General features: G+C 47.2%; 1 protein-coding gene across 1 annotated transcript in view; it reads right to left on the bottom strand.

Annotated features, from left to right (window-relative positions):
* LOC122537847 (RNA-binding protein MEX3B) overlaps nucleotides 1-25,070 on the bottom strand; it is a 59,355-nt gene extending 34,285 nt beyond the window's left edge. Inside the window, exon 1 of the mRNA XM_043671457.1 lies at nucleotides 23,488-25,070. Coding sequence (XP_043527392.1) covers nucleotides 23,488-23,788 — 301 coding nt within the window. The 5' untranslated portion in view covers nucleotides 23,789-25,070. The remainder of the gene's footprint in view (nucleotides 1-23,487) is intronic.
* Nucleotides 25,071-25,733: the final 663 nt, after the last annotated feature.

The raw sequence follows: 25,733 nt of genomic DNA, 5'->3' as shown, positions 1-25,733 counted from the left end.
AAAAGTAAAATATAGTATGATATAATAAAGTTATTACTTCTCAATCATTTCTATCCGGTGATACCGTACCGACGAGTTCAAAAAGGAAACGACGAATTATTGTACACGGTTTGGTCCGCTCGTTATGGTCCGCAATCAGCTGCCAGCGCCAAGTGGTTAAATTAAGATATTACAGACAGAATTCCTTTTAATAGGAAATTTCTTAAATTTCTCTATTCATGGCAAATTTAAGGTTTGCTAGCTGAACACGCACACATTTCACGACATAAATGTACAAACGTTGGATAGTTAACAGAGTCTGTTGGAGAATCCTATTAAACGGCATTCAATCATCCGATTCGTCAGTTCGACGAACGTCCGGGGACCAACGCGACGGGAATATATTATAATCCACGTCGATTCAGATTCAAAAAAACTGGAGGAACACCCGTGGATTTCCAATGAATTTTCTGGATCCCGGACAAAAGTCGGGATTCGTTACCACGATTGTTATCGCGTTTCTCCGAAAATTATTACGTTCAACGTTATTCAACCAGTCCGGGACCGATCGTAGAATTCGAGATGGAAACAGACAGATAACACAGAGGGTCTCTGGTTTAGCTGAATAGCGGCATCGATATCTTCGTGAATTCTTTGAACAACAGACCTCCGCTGGGAGCACTGTACAAGTTTGACAAAGTAGTCGACGCCTCCTGGAGAGCGCGAGAAGACCAAGCAGCAACGCCAAGAGATGCTTGGCGTCCAAAAATATCGAGAAACCAAGGGCGCTCCTTTCTTTCGAGCTGCGAAACGACCACCCGCGAAAAAAACGATCCTATTGTTCGGGAAAAATCCAACTAGTAAACTTGCACGTGGATTTTCGTGCAATGACGCAGGGATCTTAATCAAACGATTTAATTAAAACGGAACGACACCGATAATCGCGACGGCGCTTTGACAGAGTTTTGCGAAACAAGCCCGATTTTGTTTGTCCGCGCGCTGAAATTTCATTCACTCGCGCATTTGTTATGTAACAAATCGCTCGTGTTCGTTCTGACACGGTTCTGGGATATCGATTTGTGGGCACTGAATGGGGGACTAGGTCGCGTCATCGGCCGAACGACTCCATTATTCCAAGTTTGTTACCATTTTATTTACGCGCATCGTTCTCGCCCAGCCTTTGACCAACTGATTCCATTATCCGTGGACGTATAATTTAAATAATCGTCAACGATAATTGGCGACGATAGCCGCGTGCACCACTGTGTTCGTTGACACCTAGTTCGCTAACATCGTTTCATCACGAAGGTTGTTACTTCAAATGGAAGAAGCTGCGTTTCAAGTGGGAAGGAAGCATACTCGAAACTCGGGGTGGGTGGCCAGTTTAGCGGAGAGTAATATTGCCACGGGAAAACGCATCCGCGAGTCGAAATGGGTTAATACGTTGCCTCCTCTCTCGCGGGTCAACCAGAGAACTGGCACAACCGTTCGACCATATTTGTATCTCCGAAAGTAATAATGCAAGGGAACGAGTGCCGCGAAACGAGAAATTAACGAATCTCGCCGCTCTCCTCGTCGAATATATCAAACTGATACGCGCATAAAGTCGCGTGATGTGCGACACGTGCATAATTTATCATGTTAATTATTCATTCATATTTTTTTTTTTTCTGCAATGACCGTCTGCCATTGGATTTGCATAACCGATAATGTTTCACGCGAAATCTCGCAGATTGTGAATGAAAGGGAATTTCTTTTTGTTTTCCCTATATATCGCGAGGATAAAGAATGTAACTATTATTAACATATTATTGTACACACGATATGTCTGAAAAGCTCTCCGAAAAGCTATCCATTTACCAACTGCAAAATTTAACAACTTTAAAACTTATTGCTGGACAGGGACCGTCTGTAAAACTTTACGTCTGACACAGTTTTTTCGTTCGTCGCGAACAATGATCATTAATAAATAAAACAATCGAGCCCCTCTAGAAGACCAAAAAACTGATCAATTGCGACGACGCTGGAACGATTAAAGTCAAACTGCCAAAAGCAATCGATTCCTCCATTTTTTTTTCTTTTTAAACTTTCAGACAAATTCACGACAGTGTGTACTGGGAATTTAACGATCCCTAAAATTTCATTCCCAAACTTTCCTCACTCTTCCCTCCTTTAAAATTAGAAACAGAATTTTCTCCCAGCTCCGGTCGGGGTTTTACCACTGCAGTCGATAATGTTACCGCGCAGCATAGGGGATCATTGCACTGCAACATGATCGGCAGCTGAAATTCCAAATGAAAGTGGCGCGCATGCGGAACGCTGGCCGCCGAGATTCCGCGGATTCCACGGCGCGGATCTAGCGCAGCCGAGGAGAGAGGCTGGGCCGGCGATAGTCTCGCAAATTTCATTCCTAAAATGGGCTGGTGGCCGAACAAACAAAGCAGGCAGACGGGCAGCACGCGGTACCGCGCGGAAAAAGAGCGACCGCGTGGCGACAGACGAACATACTGGAATCCAAAGACGTTCCTCTCGGCCGAGGAGGCGAACGCATAGAGCCGAGAAAGGTCGGGGCGTGTGCACGCGACGTACACACACACACACACACACACACACACACACACACATATACATACACGCGCGCAATCGCTTTATCGCGGCGGCGGGGGCGAAGAAACCAGAACGACCCATACGGAGAATCGCGCGACACATGCCGGCGCCGAATCCTCTGGGGGCACAGCGCGAACGTTCTTTCGTCGATTTTCGTGATGACGTTATCGACATCGACTGGTGTTTGTCACTCGCCGATGATCGAAAAATTACTTACTGGAATTCTTAATTTTCCGACTTTTGACAGTGTAATGAAATGAGGGAGAAAATGATTTAAAAAAACAAGATGAAACACCTTATACTTTGCGATCAATTAAATTTCCCAATACTGTTAGATTTCTTTTAATTTCCAAACGTCGAAATTTCGTTCTGTTTGTTATAAAATTTCTTTCTGCTTAACCGTTAACGCTAGGTGCAGAGAAGAATTGCTTAGAAAAAAAGGAATACGAGAATTGATAATCACTGTGTATGCTACACAGTGCGAAATGGTTCGTGAAATTTTGGGCGGCGATTAATTGCACTCTCGTCGACTGAATCCTCTTATTTGAACGTGAATTCTCTCTCTCTCTCTCTCTCTCTCTCTCTCTCGTATGTGTTTGAAGTAGGAAATGTAGATAGCGGGAAAAATTGATGTATTACATATGAGTTAATGGACTGAGATAAACGGGATTCTTCTGCAACGTTAAAGGTTATGTTGTATATCGAGAGACCTGTGTCGAGTAATGGAGATTGATGAAAGGGATATAGTCGTCGGAGGCGAAATTGAAATGTAAAATTGGCCAGACAAAATAGTAATTTAATACACAACACATAAATACGTATTAAATTACTATTTATTAACACAATACATGCATAAAGCAAGATAAGATGCCTCGATTAGAAGACACGAACTTGTACGTGTATAGTAAAATAAATATGCATCCATTTTCTATTCAAAAAAAATTCCTTTTCGAGCATAGCGTAAGCAACAAAAGACCAAAATCCTAGAAATTTTCACGTAACTGGGCACGAATTCCCTGAACAACGACATTCAACTGCAAGAGAAGTCTGTCTGAGTTTTTTTGCAGACAGTGAAGCCATGCAACTATGCCACGGACTCGATCAAAGAGTCACGAACAGAAGCCAATCCTATCGAACGACGATCAACGAACGTCCAAAATCGTCTAAAAAGATCAATGAAAAGGAAAAAAAAACAGAACGTGCAATGACGTGTGCAACGTGAATCGTATCATTCGCAGTTACGAGTACACGTAACTATCTGGATTCTAATCTGGATTCCTACGACGCGTTATCCGTCACGTCGTTCGGTTCTTTCGTCGCAACGATCGGCCGGTATCGTATTCTTCGAGGCGAACGCCAAAGGGGCTACGAAGAAGAGGACTACGAAGGAAAGGCGTGCGTTGCACAGGAGAGAAGATTCCAGTCGAAGAAGGGCCCCGTACAGTTCTGCCCCGCGCATCCCACCCGTGGTTTCCGCCGGCCTTGGAGCCACTGAACCACTCCGTGGTTCAACGATTCGACGGGCCAGCGGTTCTCAACCGACCGATTCCACCTCCGGAGGCGTTTCTCAGCCACGGCTCGGCTTCACGCTCGGTTTCACGTCTGAAAACCCGACGATAAAGTCCAAACAAAAGCGAAAGTGACCAAGAAAAAAACGATAAGGAGACGAACAACGAGCTAGAACAGTGCCACCCCTCTCCCTCGTTTGATATCAGGATCATCGCGAGAAGATAAGGACCCATGGATAAAGTCTAGATTTTCGCCTTTCGTTTTCTTTCTCAGCCTCCTCGATCCCCGTTTCGTTTCGTACCACCTACGCTCGCCGACCGAGAAAGAGAGCGAAGGTACGAGCTGATAGGAATCATAATTTCAGCTTGGGAAGGAAGAAGCACACGGCTGCCTACGTTTCTTCCTTCGGTCTTCGTTTTTCGCACGGTGTGTTCGCGTGAACGCGCCCCGTTCTGTCCACCACCGCGAAGCGGTAGAGACCACGCGTGTAACGCGCGTTCTCACGATCCCCGCGGACAGAAACGGGACTCGAACGTTTCTAACAATAAGAAGGGCGATCACGATCGATTCGAGTCGCAGGATATTCCATTTGTCAACTGTCCGACCGATCTACTAATCGATGAACTAATCGTTGATTCGAGGATTCAAGCGACAGAGGTACGCTTATCGGCACGCGAAGATTTTTTTCAACGCGCACGACTACGCAGATATCTTCTGTGCAATCATACGCTGGTATTTTTGGCGAAGATTTTCATCGAATTCCATCAGGTGACCAGAAAAGTTTTATACCATTGGATCGTTTCACAAGGACTATTGGATCGATTAACAATTATAGAATATAGAAATGAATACGTTTGTTTATAATTTGCTGGAACATCTCGCTTGATTTCTGCTTGACATATCCAAAAAAAACTTCACTTATCAGACGACCGAAACAATTGCTCCGTTTTGTAGATTCATCTCTCTGCCTCGAGTCTCCAGAAACTTCGCTTTTCCTTGACCAAGCTGTACATATGTATATATATATATATATCTGTCCGTGGATTTATCGAGTACACTCTGCATTATCCACCGAGAGCTCCGAGAGAGAAAGAGAAAGAGAGAGAGAGAGAAGAACAGAGACGAAGAATCGGATGTTCCGTTGTCGAGAACGGGTTTAGATTAACGCGTTGTTAAATGACCGGATAAATGAGCCGCACGCTGAAAGAAAACGTACTGGCTCCTTGTAAATCGGTCCGGGTTTCTCAGAAACCGGAGTCTAACCTCGACGACTACGCCACAAGCAGAAAGAAATGAGCAGAGAGAGAGAGAGAGAGAGAGAGAGAGAGAGAGAGAGAGAGAGAGAGAGAGAGACTCCCACGACGCGATCTTTCGAATTCAACGCACGAGCCGGGACACCTTCCGTTCCTTCGTCCTGCCATCATCGCGCCTCTCCGCGCAGCCAATGACCCGGCCCTCGTGGCAAAATGTACGCCACCTAATTTTTTTCTCGCTTTCCAAGCGTCTCGTTCGATCATCGGCAGGAAGTACCGGCATATACGCGACGTTACGCCGTCGTCGTGTTGTTCCACGACCGAGGAGGAGGAGGAGGATTTCACTCTGGTCGCGCCGCCGTACGTGTTCTTGCCGCAGGAATTCTCCTCGCATGGAACGCCACGCTATTGGCGCTATTGCGGCGCGGCAGCAGTATCTGATACGCGCACGCCTCGATGGAAACGCCGCCGCGTGCCTTCGGCAAATCGTGACGCAGATAACGACGAAGACACGTCGTTTCGCCCACTTGCAGTTCGAGGCGCTCGGCACTTGGGCAACTGGTCCATTTTTCGTAATCGGTAATCGTGAAAATTGATTGGGGAATAGTTTGATACATTTTCAACGACGTGTAAATAATACAGCACCGGCGACGCGATTGCGCGCCATTTGTAAAATAGTGGCTAGCGTCGTTTGCGACTCCAATTCGTTTAAAACACATTGATATCGTATCGTATTATCAGGAAAGTAGATGCTGAAACGGAAGGCTTCTTTCGTTCAAAAAAATAGAATTTTTACATTTTCCATTTTAGTTTGTACGTGAAAAAGTAATCCTTTGTAAAACTTATAGCTTCCGCAAATCTATTCGGCGCCATAAAAGGGGGTGTTTTAAAAGAAATGTGTGTTTGGTTTATTTGCTCATGATACCATCCCAAGTATCTTTTCTGATGCACTTTTCTAATGTATCTTCAAATATATCAATATATTTTACTTCTTCGGGGGAGGGGGGAAGGAATTTTGCAAGCCACCCTTACATTCAGGGAAACGTTTGGAATCTTATCGAAGCGAAAGAAAATTATTAAATATACGTACACCTTTTTTAAAAATATTATTTACGTTATTATTCGTTTCAATTTTTTTTAGCATACAAATCTTTTAGAACTTGTTCGTAATACTACAATAAAGCTTTAATTTCCACCCCCCGTTCTACGCTACTTTCACAAAAAAATGCCGGTCACTCGCACATGGCTAACATCGCCGGCCATTATAATAACGTTCATACGACCATGTTTATACCAAAGTTTTGAAGTAACGTAAAAATTCAAAGTTAATTTTTTTTCCACCGTCGCGGGTTAACCTTTTAATTACGATTGCGTGTCGTGTTAGTTTTCACTTTGAAGGATTCGTTTTCATGAATTTGATTTCACGATCGACGATTCTGAATCATTTGTGCGAAAGATACATCGAAGATTAGAATACGCTCTCTTTCTTCAATTATAATTTAACACTGAACGAGCATGGGGGGGGGGGAGCGAAAATTACCGTGCTGCATCTTGTGTTTTGTGCAGCGGTGCATGTCCCAGTACCCAATAACATCAACTGGAATTTTTCACCCTTCATCGTGCGGCACGGTCGCCGTATTTCACACGTCGCTCGAGGAGAAGTTCGGAGCGAGGTGTTTCTCTCTCTCTCTCTCTCTCTCTCTTTCTCTCTGTCGAAGCAGGCCGGAAGAATATTTCCAGTTTAGATCTCGGAGCGGCAGAACTGGTCACTTTGCGGGTCCGTTCCGCATAAACGTTCCCCAAGACGGTTCGTAAAGCTCGATGAAGCGCAGGTATATCCCCCGGTAAAGTGCAGTCCCGAGGGACTCGGGGAAGATAAGGTCAGGTCTGAGAGACACGGAGCCACAGAGTCTTCGAGTATCCTCGTCATGGAATAATACTGTAAACTCTCCTCTCGTCCTGTCGAAACGAACCCAACCAACTGACTCTACAAAGGAAAGGAAACAGCCCGACGACCTTTCCTTCAACCTCCTCCACACGATTTGTCGCTTTCTCCGTCGAATATTTTGTAACATCCAGCGGGCACAATTTCTATCGAGATGTGATCTCGTGTCTGTCGTGTCGTACGGACCGACCGATCGATCGATCGATCGATCGTATCGGAAAGATCATGACTTTCCTCCGGGTTATACAGTACACCGGGTTATGCCAGAAAGTTTCGAGCCACGAGAGCGAGAGAGAATCGTAAGAAAAACCGACGCGAGTCGATACGATCTTCGAGTCGACTTAATTATCCTCGACACCTGTCCTGTGCCACAGGAGACAGCGGGCTCGTGCTTCTCTCAGCAAACCTCGTTTTATCGCCACCAATTAAGAGACAATTTTTATCGCATACCGCGACATACCGTTCCGCTTCGCCCTTCTTTCGTTCCCACCAATCGCGGATTATCCCACGGTGACGTTGACAAAAGATCGGCAGGGCCGCGTGTCGTCGCAGGTGCGCACGCACGCTCCTCCGGAACTCGGAGGTCCGAGGCACCTTCGGGCGCGAGGAGAGATGCACCTGCGGGTCCATGTGTGTGCGAGGGAGGTTCGGTAGGAGGCCGACGACTCTCGCGAACCGGCACATCGTCCGCACGAACGGAGGAACGAACGAAGAAGAAGAAGAAGAAGAAGAAGAAAGAGAAAGAGGAGAAGGAGGAGGAAATAAAAAGCCAAGGGGGGATGCAGACACAAATAGATTGCAAAAACATAATAATAGAGAAAGAGAAAGAGTGTGACGAGGAGTAGAGGAGAGGGGGAGGGGGTGGGATGGTGAACCACGAGAGGCAAGAAGCAAGAGATAGAGCGGGATGGCGATGGTACGAGTAAGAGAAGAAGAATCGAAGAGGAGAGAAGACGGGCGAGGCACACGAGACGAGACGACGGAACGAGGCAGCAACAGCGGCAGCGCGCGCTTTGTCTCAAGGCGAGCTGCTCTCCTTCGTGGCGGCTCTTCAAAAGACCGGACAAAGGAACGAAACACGCGAGAAACCAGGCCCAGCAAACCGTTTCGCCACCAGTTTGAGAACCCCTTTCACTCGTCCGCGACCTCTTTGTCTACGAGGATCGTGCGCGACACACACACGCTCGCGCCGCCACACACACGCACACACGAACGCACCGCACAGACCCCGAGGATCTCTCCTCTCGCAACCTATTAGGAGTCGTTATCATTTCACCTCCTACCCGACCACGGAAACACCGCCGCGGCGCCACAACCTGGCCGCACGTTTATACGGGGAGGGAAGAAGGAGAACAGTTTGCCGCGTGAAATTTCGAGACAGCACCGTCTTCGTCTCTTTCTCCGTTTCGGCGCCGAATACCAACCGAGACGATGTCCCATGATTTATACGCGCCCGGAGAAAGATTCTTGAACCTTCCTTTCGCTTCGGCGTTTCATAAATCGACCGATGTTCTGGGAAGCAGAAACGAGTACCCGGAACGAGCGGGCCATTTTTGTGCGTTAATTGTGGAATTTGAAGGAACCGAGGGTATACCTCGGAGATGCCTCCGGGACTCGTTCCTCCAACGACGCGCTCCTCAACCAATCCTTTTAAACTGTGCTCGGGCTTGCTTTACTTTTTTTTCTCCTCGTTTGAATTTCAACTTGTGTATATCTAATTGTATCTTGATTGTTGCGCGCCGCGAGATGCAGATAACGGGAGAAACTTACGTTTCGATACATATTGTTTAAGAAAGTGTGAAAACACGGTTCAGAACTCCACGCTTCGGTCAATTTTGATTTAAATTTAATTTCAACTTTCGCTTTCGGCGCTTCTGTTGTTTCGCGTTTGCAAAAATATAAGGCAAATGAAAAGTTTTCTTAACGATAGAAAATACATGCTTGTAAAATTTCTTGAAAATGGAACACTACATTAGTAGTATAGTTTATGATCGGCCCACTGGCACATCGTGTAAAATGATAAATGTACCTAAATTTTAGAAACAGTACCTGCATAGTTTTTATTTAGTCTTTAATTCCCACTGTCGTTGACTAAATGAAACTAAATTTTTAATAAAACTTTAGTTTAATTAACCAAACGAAACACATAGTTCCACACCGTAAAGTCGATCCTGCTGTAAAACATAAAGTCATAGAAATGTTTTACTCCAAAATCTCCACGCGATTCGACGCAAATATGTACACTACCTTCGCGACGTTGGACGACAGGAATTTGAATCACGTGGCGCAACGGCGCGAAATTTAACGTAGTTAGTATCCCGCTAACAATTAACGATGAATCGAGGCTAGGCCGCCTCATTTTATCCTCTCGATGGCTCTCGCAGCCTCGTTAGCGTGCCACGTCGTTGAGAAAGAGACATTTAGCGTAATCTGATTTTCCGCCAAATGTAAAATCGGAATTTCTTCATCGAATATGCGCGGAACGAGTCGACCGTCTCGTCCAGTGCCTCCCGCGCGCTTTTTAAATCACTGTGGCAATGAAAAGGAGAGAACACCGGTCGAATAAATTTCGAGAGCATTCGTCCAAGGGGAGAACACCGAAAAAAATCCCTGAACTTTATTTCATGTGTACGATCACGGTCGTAAAGAAAAGATTGCGCAAACGTAATACCGATCGCGTTACATGTACCAATAACATGTCAGAATTCAGTAGTTTCTCCGGCCGGTAATTCCAACGAGTTGCGATTTTAATTTGTATGATAAATGTTTCGTCAAACGTGAGGCTTTCGTTAAATATAAGTGAAAAAAATGTATCCAAATTTATTGACATAAATTGTACACTTGCAGAGGTTGAAATTAATTCGTTCATAAAAATCTTTGGTAAAGAGACCAAATTGAACAAATTACACGGAAAATTTATCTGACCATTGCATTCGTGTTATTAGGACAATACTTCTAAACGACCACTTGGAGTAATTTACGAATCGACCAATTTCTTCGAACCGCACTCCGATATCAGAAGAAGAACCAAGTTAGTTGCTCTCGCACGTAAGGAAAAACTTTCTAACGTTACTAACTTTGATCTTAAAACTGAACCGTCAGTTCCCTTATCGGTGCTGATAATTCCACTTTTCCTTCGAGTCTCATCGCAGGGTCAAATCTAACCTAAACAAGATAGCGTGAGTTGTCCGGAGTGACGCGGCCACGAGGGAAGAGAGCCACGAATCGAAAATTAGTTCTCTACGACCGGTTCTTTTCGTCTTCGAGGTCGAAAAGGGCCTCGCGTAATTCAACCCTGTCACCGGCGTGTTAATTACCAGAGCGCGAACAAAAGGCGGTTCGCACGTTTCTTTAGCGCGTGGAAGAGTCGACGTTAGGCAAACGGAAGTGGGTCAGTGCCGCGTGTATGACTCGTCTTCCATTCCTTCCAACGTATCCTTCGGAATTAGCTCGCGCGTCTCGTTAGACCGGGCTCCGCAGTCACCGCTTTCCCTTTCCGCGACTTTTGCGATTGCGTAACGCCAATACCGAGACCTTAATAAGTTACACGTTGCCGCCCGACCACGTGTCTCCCGCACGAGTTTCGCCAGGTCTCACGAGTCGTAGAGACACGTAAGCACGAGCATCGATACACCAGCGATTTTTTGAAGGCTCGGCGGAGATTTGGGAGGAGATCGTTCGAGAAAGGTGGTGCGAGATGGTTTGAAAAAAGACGATTTCGTAAGGAGAAATTCCATTTCAGCTGGCTCATAAAAGTATTTTGACACGTGTTGCAGTAAAAAATTTCTGCGCGCAGGTATGTCAAGTCGTTTCAAAAATTAAAATTAATGCCGATACTGTCGTGATTCCCTTCATTTTAAGCTGAGAAGGTGCTTGGCAATTTCAAGAATATTTACACCTGTGGCCAATCGCAACATCGACACGCTCCTCTTCGAAATTCCCCGTGTTCGGTAAAATTACAGATATATATTTTTAATCAGAAGCGAATCGAAATGATGGACACGACGATATACAACAAATAAATGAGGATCTTTCAATTATACGATCTCGAACAAATCCCAATCTCAAATTTCTATATACAATTAAACATTTCGGTAGTCATCTGAAGCCGATAAAATTTAATTATCGGACGATGTCAAAACCTCGTTTTTGATTGACGGTCGATGGTTAATGGGGCAAAAAAAAAAAACGTGACAAAGAGCACAGGAGGTCCACAGAAGGAAGGTGGATCGAATTTTACAAGATCGAAAGTCGAAACCGCGAAAGGAAGCAAAGAACGCGTCTGAGAGCGTCCGACCGCAATCTCGATTAAACCTCAAACGCCACCGAGAGAGCATCGGCGGAACAATTAAAAACACCGAAAGAGACAGGTCCCCGCGTCCCGATGACACACTACCAAAAAGAAGCTCTTCCGGCTCTTCTACGGCGTAACGCGCGTGCACTCTCTCGTCGTATATAAAACTGCTCGCGGACGGTGTTTTAAAGGCCGGCCAACACGGAACGGCGCGCGCTTTCGACGGCCAACGTTCGGCCGTGTACGATGGAAAAAGACGACGCGAGCGACTGTGCCGCGGTCGGTCCCGCGGCCCCTATAATTTCATTAAACCCGAAGCAAAAAACTTTGGGACACGATTTGCCTCTTCGAGATCGAGAGTGGACTGACGAGCCTTGCACAACGGACGAGGAACGGCGACGAGGATAAAAAGGGAAGGTTCTCGAGCGTGTAGAGGAAGCAGGACGAACACACGCGTGGAAGTAAATGGAGTAAAGACGAAAGAAAGAAAGCTGGCGAACGACAGGAAGAGAGAGAGAGAGAGAGAGAGAGCAAGGTACTCTGTTCGCGAGTCATCGTACACGTTCACATGTTGCACGCGCGGTTCATCGTGCAAACACATTGCCTCGCGTTCATTACGGCGGACATTTATGCTCGTGTCTTCAAATTTCATTATAGCAATGTTGTATAAAATTTGAAAGTTATCTGAATATACGTAGAAGAAACTATATCGAGACACCACTGAATATCAACAAGTTATTAATATATAACTGATGGTTATAAGACTGTTTAAATTCCTTCATTTTCTATCACACGTACGTTCTCGCATTTACTTCAAACTTCGCAATTACAATACAATCGCAATGGGTATATGTATATGATCCGAGTGATCGATGGAATTTCGAAATTTCTCACGTAGAACAGTCGCATACGTTCGTAAAAGATTCCTACACAACACGAGCGTTCGGAGTACTTTCGTGTTCGAGAACCCGAACGCGTGTCTCACTCGTACGTACGAGTGTTGCACAGTCGTGTGGAGACGTGTGCACGAGGGCCACACAGAGGCAGACAGCGGGACCAGTCGCTGCACACGCACGCACACACGCGCGAACGAAGGCGAAAGGATGAAGCCCAGCCTCGGCTAGAAAGAAACGATCGAGCAGCGCAGTAGACACAGTCTTGAATCTTGACCTAGGACACGCACCGGCGACTACGTCACAGTTCGACGTACTACGAAGGCTCACACAGCGCAGTGCGTCTTTCTCTCTCTTTGCTCCGTCTTCTTTCTTACCTCGACACGGTGTGTATGTGTATGTGTGTGTGTGTGTGTACTATACTCGCCACGCTACCACCATACCGCTCGACATTCACACGGTTCGCCCAGGATGGAAAGGTCGGCCGAGGAGCGAGGTCGAGGTTTTTCCTTGAACGAGCGAGAAAATTCATTCGCGCGGCTTCGCCGGAAATCGCCACGTGAGGTCTGCGAGTTTCTGTTCGACCCTTTTTGCATGGCTGCAGAGGGTGCGCGCGTATACGCCAACGAAACTGGACGATCGTGGTATACCTGTTAGACACGTGAATCTCGTTACCATTCCTCGTTTTCACCGATGGATCACGATCGTTTAACCTCTCGTGCCCGTCCTTCTTTTTTTTTTTTTTTTCCACCTTTTACGCGCGGCTCGTCGAGGCTGATCGGCAACAGGTTTCCTGGTATCTCCGAACTGATTGTGCGTTTCTACGGGAAACGTTGGGCAAATGCTTGAACTCTCGCGGCACGAGTAAAGTAATTAACAGGCTGGCTCGAGAGAGAGAGAAATATTAGAAATATCGGAGTACTATTTGCAAACGAGACGAAACTCTACTTAAATCCTATTGCGCGCGTAGATGCAAGATGGTCGAGACAACTAATTAGCAAATAAAATGAAAAACGAAGGTGTAACAAACCAGTTTATCTCGAAAAAGGATAAAAATTGGGTTCAATCAACTCGCCCCTAATCAATGTCACTGTGATGTAACATTAGCGCGGGGCAAGTTTTTTTCCGTGAACTTCGAGAGAAATCGATTACATGCGAGTGACTTGTACCGATTTAACAACCTGACGATAAAATATAAATAATTTCTGATATCAAATCACGTAAACGCTCGATATCATTTCCCTTTCTGCATACGAAAAACTCTTCCACGCTATTTACATCGTAATTACGTCTCGTACGTTTGTTTTTTCGTTCGCGATACTTACACGCATCTCAATTTCTCGATCGATCGAACGAATTGATTATTTTCGTTTCTTAATATTTCCTTTGGCATTATTAACGAAAGAAAGCGCGCATCGAATTCTAGTGTAAAAACTTAATCCAATGTAGCAAACGACTCTGGTTCTTGCCGGTCAGAAATATCGATTAATTACATATCCTCGGTAATATTTTACGGCAACTAGTTGCACCTGAATATTGTAATAATTTCGCATAAATAAGCTGTAGTAATCCTACGTGGATAATACGACGAGTATATAAAAAAAATTCCTAAACTTTTTTTTTTGTATTTTACGTCGGAACATTTTTGGAGCAAAAAGTAGTTACATCACCAAGATCCTCATTCTTCTTCGCCTTTTTGTAATATTCATCAAGCGAATCAGAGTGTACCGTGAGCATGTATATTTGCAACTTGAAGAGACTGAATGAACGAACGTGGAGCGTTCCGGAGGTAACGAAGCTCCGCAGGTAGGCAAGGAAAATTTTTTCGCGTCCCAAGGTTTCCAGGTGTCGAATTCCACGGTGTCGATCGGGAAGGGAACGATCCGACTGACAGCGCAGCGGCGACGCTTTTCTCGCCCGGACGGAAGTGCCACGTCGGGTGCATTGTTGCGAGCCGACTAGTACGGGACGCGGATTGGCCAAATGGAGCGAGAGAGAGAAAGAGAGAGAGAGAGAGAGAGAGAGAGAGAGAGAGAGAGATTCTCGAGCCGGCTGTGTTCGTGCATACTATGCTTGGGCCTTACCATCCCGTGTGTACCATATGTGTGTTACACACGCATTGAACAAGAGAAGAGAGCGAGAGAGAGACAAGAGTGTAGGTGGGTCGGTTGCGAACCACTTCCTCCCGGGACGTGTGCGGTCTTCGAATAATCGGATACTCGTGCGTGCTGCATCGGAGAAAGGATGTACACCGTTGTACGTACGGTTAGAGAGAACAGCAACGGAAAAAGAAGAAAGAAAGAGAGAGAGAGAGAGAGAGAGAGAGGGGCAACAGGAAAAAGGAAAAAAAAAAAGAAAAAGAAGGGAAAGGACCGAAGAGTTGCTCGATGCTCGAATAACACTTCTTTGTACTCTTTTCATAAAGCGCCCGGCGGTCTCGTGGCCGCTTTTACGCATGAAATAATGCGTGTGGAAACCCGATAATACGTGTGCGCGCGGCGGAATCGCGATCTCGTGCACGACGTTTCATTAACGGTACAGAAATGCACACTGTCGATCGCTGGCCATCGTCTTTCCGTGCATGCGCGGCCGAACGAAAAAGGAAATCGAACAACACGGTAACAACCGTGGGTAAGTGTACGCAGACGACGAACCCGCAGGAGACACTAGTGCTATTGGTACTCGGTTGAAGAAGAGAAACGCCGATCGGTAGGCAGAACCATTCCACGTAGAGGTGTTTTGCAAAGGAATCGCTCGTTTATAGACGAATAATCGTCGACATAAGACACGTGACGATCGTATCGTGGTGGAATTTCGCCAAGCCCTGGACTCGCCCGGGCTCTCTATCTATTATACGTAGAGCAGAGACCCAGGGAGCAACGTGGTCGCGCTACGCGATGCGCTCGGCCGGCAGCTACTATACCGTCCCGCGGTAAAGAGAGGAGAAGAAAGAAGACGGGACAAAGGTCTGACAAAGGAAGAGGAGCAGGCGGTCGCGGTGGAGAGAAGGAAGGCCGATGGAGGAAAGAGGAGAAAAGCGAACCCTCGTTGGTCCGTTCGTTCGTGTACACGTCTCGTTCGGCTGGATATTCGATATTTCCCCCCCTGTATATCCACGAGTATTGGCCGTGTTGCCTGCTAGTATGCAATAAACAAAGACATTTTCCACTTCCGACGGTTTGGTTGAGCCACTCGAACCACCCTACCGGAGGCGAAATTCTATCTTATCCTGTCTCCCAGGAGCCCGAAACAGACTCTCGTTCGGCGAGAGCGTCGATCATCGATTCGTAGCATCCTACCGACCTACGAGACTCTTTTCAGTCTCAAAGTATCAAGTGAAATTGGTCGACGCATTACGTGCATTAGAACTCCGTCGAGGGGCGACGGTAATAGTACATAATTGGAATTCATGTTCAGATAAATGGATCCAACTAGCGGAAGTTTGTTCAAATGGATAGAGTTCAACAGAACTCTGCCTCCAAGTTACACCTATGTAGGAAAACTTATGAAACCTGCGAGCAATTGTTTCAAGGGAGATGTGATCCAAAGAGGATGGAAGATAAATCCAAAGCAAAGAATCGACGAGCATTAACCCATTTGCATCACGACTCTACCTATGCTACTACGTTGAGACATCAGCGGCATTCGACTGACATATAAATGAAGATCGCCGATCGCGGAATAATCCGATCGTCATGTGCGGAATATTCCGCTTACGGATGCAAATGGGTTAATGACCTGTTTTTAACGAAAACTCGTTAGAACCTGGGGGAGGGGGGAGGGGGGGGGGGAGGATCTGGCGTGGTCACCTGACCTACGATGAGGCGGTTTAACGTCCCTATTAGCGGATGTCATTTGAATGGGAATGTAATAAAAGTCGCGTGCAGCATAATTTAATTCAAGGTCGTGCACACTCGCTTTCGAGCAGATGCAGAAGAACGCAATTACCGGGGGACCCGGCCGCGCGCGGAGTGTCGCTCCTGCACGCTTGTATTCTAATTATACATGCGCGTCGTCGTGCTTTTTATCGGGGGAATAATATTTCGTTGCTGCCGGTGCCGTAGCTCGTGACGGGCCTCCGGATTCCGAAAGAATCCGCCCGGGCTGCCGGGGAGGGCCGACGTGCACGTTAAATTATGTGGTATGCATAATTGCACTCAATGAAATTTGCGACTTTGCCTCCTCGTGTCTTCTGCCCGCGCCCTCCACCCTTATCAAACACTCATCGCCGCGTTATATCATATCGCCAGGTATGTCCTCGTCACGCGTTACGCGCGACTGAATCATGCCGAATTGAGAAACCCGCTAAACGATAAATTACGGTATAAGCCGATGGAAATTACGCATTCGAAAATTTCTCTCCTTTGGCTGGCTGTTTCACGGAACAGACGCGCGCGCGCGCGCGCGCGCGTGTAAAAGAAGAAAACAAAATTGTTGGGAGATAGGAAAAGGGCGGTTCGAAAGGCGAGCGACCTCTGGCCGAGGGTAGTCGGTGCACATGGCAGACAGAATAAATAAAAAAAGAGAAAAACCGCTCATTTCAGCCAACGCGCTGTAAACATCTGCTAGGCGGGGGCTCGTTGGCCCGCGAGTGGTTCTCAACCAGCGGGGACTCGATCCTTCGGAGGAAGTTCGTCATCGACCAGAGTCTTTCACAGCGCTGATCTCATTGTCAGTAGTCTTCCCCTCCATCCGAATTCTCTCTCCTTTCAGAGATCTTTTCTTTTTCTCGCCCGTGTGTGGTATTCGTCGTCTGCCTCCTGCATTCTATTCTTCGTTCTTCCATCGTTCCCTCGTTCCTCCGTTCCGGGCTTAAGTGTCGATCGAGTTTCGAGTATGAGAACGGAAAGAGAGATCGACCGACCGGCAGTGTGGGTCGGGTCGGCAGCTGCTTCGGAGCCCAACAAAGGAAACAACCACCGCGTTCTCTACCACGGGGTCGCTACATTACTACTACCGCCGCTTTTACCATTTGTGCCATCGTCGTTGATTTTCTCCTGTTTTCCTTCTCTCAAGATCTCAAGGGGACCAACATTTTTAAGAGGTTTGTCACGAATGTACACACGGGGTTCGAATAGCCACTGTTCAAGAATCCAAGATCTCGTTCATCCGTCTTCGATTCGGTGACGAAGCTCAAGGTTTCGTCGGACGGGAGAAAGCGCGGGAAGTTTCGACATCGTCGGCCGCAAACTGAACGGAGTAGGAATATGGGCGAACGATTCCACGGCCTCGAAAGAGCCAACGAAACGAGATGAATGCCGGGGCACAATCGCCGTGCGTGACGAAGCGTGTCGTTAACGACGAAAGAAAGAAATTCACTGATGACAACGACAATGTATTTAAAGGAGAATTCTCTTTCTTTCTTTCTTTCTTTCTCTCTCTCTCTCTTACAGCTTTGAAATTCCTCTCGCCGGCGGAAACTCTTAATTTTGTGGCCGATACTGTGGCCGAAAGAAAAGGGACGGCACTTTCGAAAACGATCATGGCCAAGGATCCCGCCGCGGCTGAAATCGTGCGTCCGTTTTCTGTGCTCGAAACAATTTTCAACGTAATTGCTCCTTTCCTCTTCCTGGCCGCGCGTTACACCTATATCTCTGTCATCGCGTTGCACCGGAATTATTACGGACAACCGCAGTAACGACGTTTTTTTTTTTTTTTTAAAAAAAGGAGACAGTCGGTTTCTTGGTTGCGGTCGAACCAAGCGACTTGATCTACTTAAGTAATGATTACAACAAATTGCGCCGCGCGTACGATAAAAATAAGTACGAGCATGGGGGATAGATTTTTATCAGCAACGTAAGCCGATAGGGCAGGGAATTCTTTCGGGTTTGTAGGCAACAGCACGTGTGAGTTCACCGTTGTAAATTTGTGAAGAGCAAATACAAATCCGCTCCTCCTCTTCCTCTGTATCTCGGAGCTTATATAGCGTTTGACCACACCGAGCGAACAAGTCGTAAAATACTGGGAAAAGATTCTCCCGCCTCGTGGGCAGCTTTTTACGAAGGCGCGTGAACAGCGGTAGGGCCAGTACGGGTCTATTAACACGGTTTCATCGTCGACACAAATCTTCCATTTCGGTGGAAAAAGTAAGGTGGCGGGAGCAACACGGGGCACGTGCTGTTGCCACGATAAAAAAGAAAGAAAGAAAGAAAAAAAGAACGTGCCGTCCCCGCATTCATTCGAATTCTCACTGACGTTTCTTTCGCGTATCGGTCGCGGGAAAAACCACAGGCGTCATATACTCGTGCACAATCCGGCGACATTTCCTTCGTATTACGGTTACGCGCGCAACCGACAACGAACAACGCAAGTTCGAGCCTCTATCTCGGTGTGCCGGCTACAAATAAACCTCAGAGCCTCGATAACCGCATTCGCCTATTTCGCTAAACAAACAAAACTGTTCTGCCAGCAGCTGGCACGCGTCGCGCGCTCTCTACCTATTCCAAGCAAATACACACGGAGAAAGTTTCGCGCGCTTCGAACGTGTCTTATTTGCAATAAGATCTGGATCTCGCGTACAATAATCGGCGTACTGTTGTGCGTACACGGACGAGGTGTGCTCGTAGCGAACGCGTGTGCGTCACGTTTAACAGAATCGAGGGACGGTTAATAGCGAAACGCTTTTTCCTTCCTATCGCGGCGGCGTGCAGCAGCATCGTACGCGAGCGAGCGGGCCACAGTTCGCGTCGCCGCGCCGGTTACGCGACGCTGCAGCTAACGACCTGGATAACCAGCCGTGATGTTTCCAAAGTAACGTCATCGTTCGCCGCGATGCGACACGAGGCGACGAGTCTGGCGACGGAGTCGCTCATTACAAGCTTCCGGTCCAGGAGAGCGAGCCAGAAAAAGAGAGCGGGCCCGAGGGAGCGAGGAAAACGAGGAGAGGCAGAGAGACCGCGGAGTGACAGTGGCTGAGAGAAGGGGGAGAAGAGAATCAGCAGCAGCAGCAGCAGCAGCAGCGGCGGCGAAACACAGACCGGTCGGAGGGAACGAGACGGAAATCGCGAGCGCGAGTAAGACGAACGGTGGGGAAGGAGAGAGAAAAGGAGCGTGAATCGAGCGAAAATGCTCAACAAATAGCCACATCCTCATAATGGAACGGCGTATCAAACTCATTAGACGTCGTTATTGAATCGACACGATTACGTTCCGCAGAAAGATCCGATCTTCCCGTTAAAACCGAACGATCGGCTCAGACGGACGCTGGTTCATCAGCCGTGAAACGCTGGGCGAGCGACGCGCGTGCATAAGCCGTACATCGGGGAATCAGCGTGCGTGTACCGCGCCTAGGAGCCACGCTCTGCCCCGCGTCGAGAGATTTAGGCGTACCAGAGTGGCCGGGAACACAGTCGCGCTGTAGCAATGATTCATGGTATCAGGTATGTTAAACTGGTTCCGAGGCGGGCTGCAGTCGCCGCCTCGGGAGAAAAAAAGGCTCGTAGCTGGATCTACGAGACACAATGCAACTGTTAAAGAGAGGAAACGAGAGCGGACGTATGTACGTAGATCCGTCATCGGCTCGCGGTGCGACCGGGAAAGCAGGAAGCGGATTTTACGTAAGAAAAGAAAATCATAATTCGCGACCGTTGAGACGTGTCCATCCGAGGGAAATTATCGGAAACGTCAACGACGGAATGTGAGATTCGCGTTACGATCGCTTTTGTACACCTTTGTCTCGCATTTCACATCGGACAATTTTCTCCGTGGTAACCGGTAGTATCCAGTATAAATTTCTGGATAAACGACTCCGCGCGTTATATTGTGGACGTAGGAGCCTTGCTTCTAATCGATGCTTCTATAGGAGTGTTGACTAATTTAAAAAAATATATATACCAACCACTAATACCAAGCTCGCGATACATAATAAATGAAAATAGATCTGAACGAAGGTACGGCGTAATCGTTGGGCGAGTACGCACTGCGCACGCCACGCAGAAGCATCGTCGAGTAAGCAGTTACTCTACTCGCGCGCGTTTCGGTCGCACGACACGCCAGCGGTTCTCATTGTCAGTCGGGAGATCAGCGGCGCGGAGAGAGGAGGATGCGAGAAAGGCTGGGCTGAACGGAAGACACGATAAGCACCACGTACGGAAATCCGCATCGGGTACTGAATTTAAAACACGAAACAGTCTTGACACCGTTTTAAATGTCCGAGTCTAATGTTATTGGACGGTCAATATTAGCGCGTCTCACGTGATGAGCCGACGAGCACCATACGGCTTCCTTTTACACGCCATCGTTTTCCCTCCTATCGATGAATGCTTTAGGCGTCGTTGGAACGACGCCGTTGCCAGGTACGTTATATTCAGATATAATAAAACGTTATCGAACAGATATCGGGGCCGAGGAGCGCACCTCTCGCGAGCCGCAGTAAAATAACGTCGGCGTAATAAAAAGATCGCGCGAGACATTGAACTCGGCTGAAAAAACAACAACTAGGTGGTAGGTACACACACCATCACGTTCGACTTATCGATCCCTGTAAATCGCGGTAACCGTTGCAACACGTTAATAAAGTTATCGAACGCAGAAATGCATATTACACCGGGGGACTATATCCAGTTACGAAAGAGCAGAAACGAAAGGCGAATTTGTAATTGTACCTTTATCGACTCGAACATTCGGTGGATGCATGTATGATACGTCAACCGCGGAGTTGGCAAGCGACCAATTTCGAATTTGCAAAAGTGTAACGCGCGAGGCAAATTGCCTTCGTACGTACGTGACGACAGACACCACGAGGAAGATCGAGAACGAGCTGCAAATGATCGATCTACCGCACGTGCAATCGATAGGCGCGCACCTTCCGTGTCTATTTACACGCCGTCTTCTATTTTATCGCGCTTGTTCCAACGCGCGAAAGAGATCAAAATAAAAAGTACTTCCATCGTTCTGCGTACAGAAATCGGCGTGTGAAATCGTATCGAGGTATGTATGTATCGAGAGCAAAGATGCAAATGTTGAAAGTGCGCGATTAAGTGCTTCGGAGCGAAAAGAACCGTTTTTCATCTTGGAGATTAATCGGTGAAAAACATGAATCTCACGAGCGTGGATAAAGAATAGGCCAGAGAGACTCGGATATTGATGACTGCGATCGGAGTTGCGCGCGCGCGATCTATAACAGACGTTAAGATTTAAATGGCAGGCCACGTGGCGCCGCGCAGCGGCGTTTCAGGTTTTCTCCTGAATTTTGAAACACAAACCAATACGTCTGTCCTGATAACATACGATTGCGAACTGTTTCGCTATTCAATGGAAAGATTATCTTTTCACGTTCCTAGAAAGGGTACAAAAACGTGTTCGTTAGCCATGACGAGTTCTCCACGTCGGGAGGATCTTCCACGTTTTGCGTGCTCGACGAAATGTGGATTATAAAAGGCAAAAATTGTCATTTCACGTCGTTGAGAATGGACGAAACGAAAGACTCCAAGTTATTGACCACGACTTACCACGGTGGATATCGTCGTAGTATAAAAAGGTCGGAAGTAGGTGTCTAGCGTCTGTGTCACGTACGTGTCTGTTATTTTTATTTGTAACGGCGGCTTTGACATTTGGAAGGAAGAAAGGTGCTCGTAAAACTTCCACCCTGATATTCTGTTTGAAATTCTCTAGGTTTAACGGTCGTCGACGCGTTGTGTCCTCTGGCAAGCAGCTGGCTTTCAACCATTGTAAATATTGTCAAATTACGATACCAGATAACAATATAATTATCATTTACCCGCAGAAAACGGTACGATACGATCTACATACAACATCGATCGAACATACATAGTCGATCCAATTATTTTCGCGCGATCGAACAAATTTATCAGCAATAGAGTAATTAATTTTCTTCGAGCATTTAAAATGGCAAGAGTGGAATACTTTTTATCTGGCACGGCGTATCCATTAACGCGCGCCATGCGAATTTCTAGATGTCGCAGTGTCGTTCTCTGACAAAGTATGACGTCGCTATTCTTGACACCTTTCTTGGAAACTTAAGTGTAAAAGAAGAAAAAAAAAAAAAGAATACGGCCGCGGCACAGATAAAAGAACGACGAGCTCGATTTTTCTGTTTCAAGAAATGTTTGCATGCGAGAGCTACGAAAATGTCATCGATCTCAGTCAACCATGAGGTATAAATAATCGTTTTCTTACGAAGCTGACACAATTTATAACTAATGCAGCAACAGATTATAAATTAAGCGTATTTTCATATGCATCTTTTTGTTCCTCTTCTTTCTCCCATCTTTCGCCTTGTTCTTTTTTTTTTTTTTTTTGTATTATCGTGGAACCAAGAAAGTCGTATCTAGGCTGATCACGAAGGTAGCCGACGAACGACCACGACCTACGACAGGGTTCACTGCACGATGTTCCATCAGGCTTCAAAATAAATTTGCTTTTCGAAGTTAGATTGGTTTAATTGCACCATTACTTGATACCGCGTTTCTCGCGCCACACTCACGCCCGTGCCAATGAACTGTCAGTGGTGCTGTACGCGACAGATTCCGGTAACGAGGAACGCAAAAGTAACGTACTGTGTGAATTCAACTTACGTAAACGTAGCATACGGAGTGCGATTAGAACGTAATAGGACGACATTTTGCCGACGAACGTTTCGATATTTATTGAATTAAAAAATATTTCAGGCCATATACCAGAAACGGTATCGAACCATGTTTTGGTCACCCAAGGTTTTCGAAGGAATTTCTATTTATATCGATATATTAAAGAGTACAACGAATGTCATTGTTGACGCGCAGTTGTACGCGATTCGAACGACTCCAAGTACCTTGCGCTAAACCGTCGTGTATAATCACAACTTGTCGAAACACGCAGCAGTTCTCTGCGTTTGCTTTTCGACCGTAAAATTTATCGTTGATCGATAAACCATTATCATCAACGTATCGTCGGGATTTAACGCGTTAAATTTACGGAATATCGATTACTTTAAAACTAAGGAAAGGAGAAAACGTTCGACGACCAAAGAAAGTCCGCGAGAAGTGGAGGTTATGTTCGTGCTCTTACCTTGTCGGCCGACGATCTCTGCCACGTGCTCGCTGCTAGGCACCGGCACGCACTCGGTCATGTTCTGGCTCTTCTTCGAACGTGCCTCCTCGAAAACGCCTGCCGGTGTCGTTTGCAGAGGATCCGGATCGTTGGCCGTTCCGGTGCCGGTTCCTGTGCCAGTGCCCGGGCATCCGGGAGTACCCTCGAGACCAAGCATAGATAATTCTAACGCCAATTGCAGGGCTCGTTGGTCCTCGAGGGAGGCAGTGCCACCGCCATTCGCTCCCCGATCCATTTCGCTGAACAAACTCGTCGGCATATCGCTCGACTTAAGATGATCGCGTTGTGTCGCACCGGTGAACTCGAATCGTACGTCGATAGTTCGCACAGATAGTAATAAATCACAGTTTCTTTATTCACCGATTTCTTTTCTCCACTTATTTCCTTTCTTCACAGCCCGTGTCTTTTCTTCTTTTTTGCTTTTTTCTCCTTTTCTTCCTTCACCTCGTGTAGTTCACCTCACTCTGGATCAAATTGTCGTTGTCAGTTTAACGGTCGAACCGCGCCGAACGGAGACGTGTATCTCGCAGACAAAGTCTGAACTCGAAACGATCGGAAAACAACGAAACACACGTGCGCGCGCGTGCACACCACATACACTGGATTATTTCTAGGACGAGGACTAGAGAGTGCCGCTGCTACACCAAGCAGAAATCGAGCGATCTACTCTTCTCGTGTAATGTACGTAGGAAAAACAACGATGCACCGTACAAAAATAAAATCGTCGCTTCGTCGGTGATCGTTTCTCTGTCTTCTTTCTTTTTTTCGTCCGGGTCTTCCTCTCTGTGCGACGCGTGTGTACGACGTGAATAACGCACGGGCGTGAGTGTCGTGCTCGTACACTGGAAACGTGTGGGCCTGCTAGTCGTCGTAATCTCTCGTGTCCACAATCACACACGTTCTTTCCTTGTCGTTCAGTCTCTCTCTCTCTCTCTTACACTCGCGCGCTTTCTTTCACCGCGTGTAAAGCCGTGCTATGAAAATGGCCTTCTCGATATTATTCACACTCTGGTTGGAATTGCGATCGTATGGGAGATTCGTGTGTTCAAGAGGACGACTCGCAAACCGTCAGAAGTCGTCGCTCGTAATGTTCGTGTTTCTCCTCTTTTCCTTCTTTTTTCCTTCGCGTATCTGTTTTCACCGATACAATTGTTATTTCGTTCGTTCGTCTCCTCCTCGGTGTTTCTCCCCGCTTCGTTCGCTCTCGTTCTCCCCTTCGACGGAACGGCGTAACGTAACGTAACGTAACGGCGCGTGTATCACGTTTGGGAGCTTCGTCACCGACCGACTGACTAAAGCGTCCGAGAGCGTCGTCGCGCGACTGAAGCACTGAAAACGGAGGCAAGGGGCGCCGCGCTCTCTCTTTCGTTCCTTCTTTCTCTCTTTATCTCGCGCGCTCGCTTGCGTTCTCTCTCTCTCTCTTTCCCTCTTGCGCGCGCGCTCGTTCACTTACTCGCTCGCTCTCTCCCCCTCGCCGCGATCTTTCCTTTCGAAGGCAGGAGCGTACAACTACCCTCTCGCTCGTGTTACCACTGCGACTGACTGCGACGTACTGCGACTGCGGGTGCTAAAAGCCGGCGCGCCGCCATGTGCCGGACGCCGGCTATGCGTGCCTGCGATTGGTCGGTACGATCACGTGGCACTGTACCACCCCTCCCCACCACTGCTCGGCTCACCGGCGCACAAAGTACGAGCGCACCTACCGGCCGAGAGCGCCGCACTTCGTTCGCCTCCGGATACGGGCGCGTGTACTCGTCCCTACCGGCTTGCAACTTGCAACCCCCTCCGTGTTACCGCCCGTGCTCTCTCGCCTCTTCGTCAAGTTTCCCTACGAATCCCCGCTAGAGCACCGGCTCACCGGCTGCACCACCGGATTTTCAACGGCGATGTTTGCCAGCCCGGGGCTGCCTGGGATCGTAGCTCCATCTCTTCGCGATAACGCGAGACGCGACGGGATGATCAAGGAATGCATTTTCATTTCGTCGATGTCGGTTTCGGTTAATTTAATTACTCACCGTCAACATCCTTATCTCCAGCTTTGTTTGATCGTAATATTAATTAACGACCATTCCTCCCGATTTGACCACAGTTTTATTCTTAAATATCTAGCGTTCATCTGCCTCGTTTCCTTTTTCAGTTGGAATTTTAGATTATTTTGTTTTAAAAAGACTTTTGTGCTAATGTCATTTTCGATACGATCTGGA

This window comes from Frieseomelitta varia, unplaced genomic scaffold (assembly GCF_011392965.1).
Source record: "Frieseomelitta varia isolate USP_RPSP 00005682 unplaced genomic scaffold, Fvar_1.2 scaffold_933, whole genome shotgun sequence".
Lineage (NCBI taxonomy): Eukaryota > Metazoa > Arthropoda > Insecta > Hymenoptera > Apidae > Frieseomelitta > Frieseomelitta varia.
The sequence above is the reverse complement of the archived record's forward strand: the minus strand, read 5'-3'. Positions and strand labels throughout refer to the sequence as shown.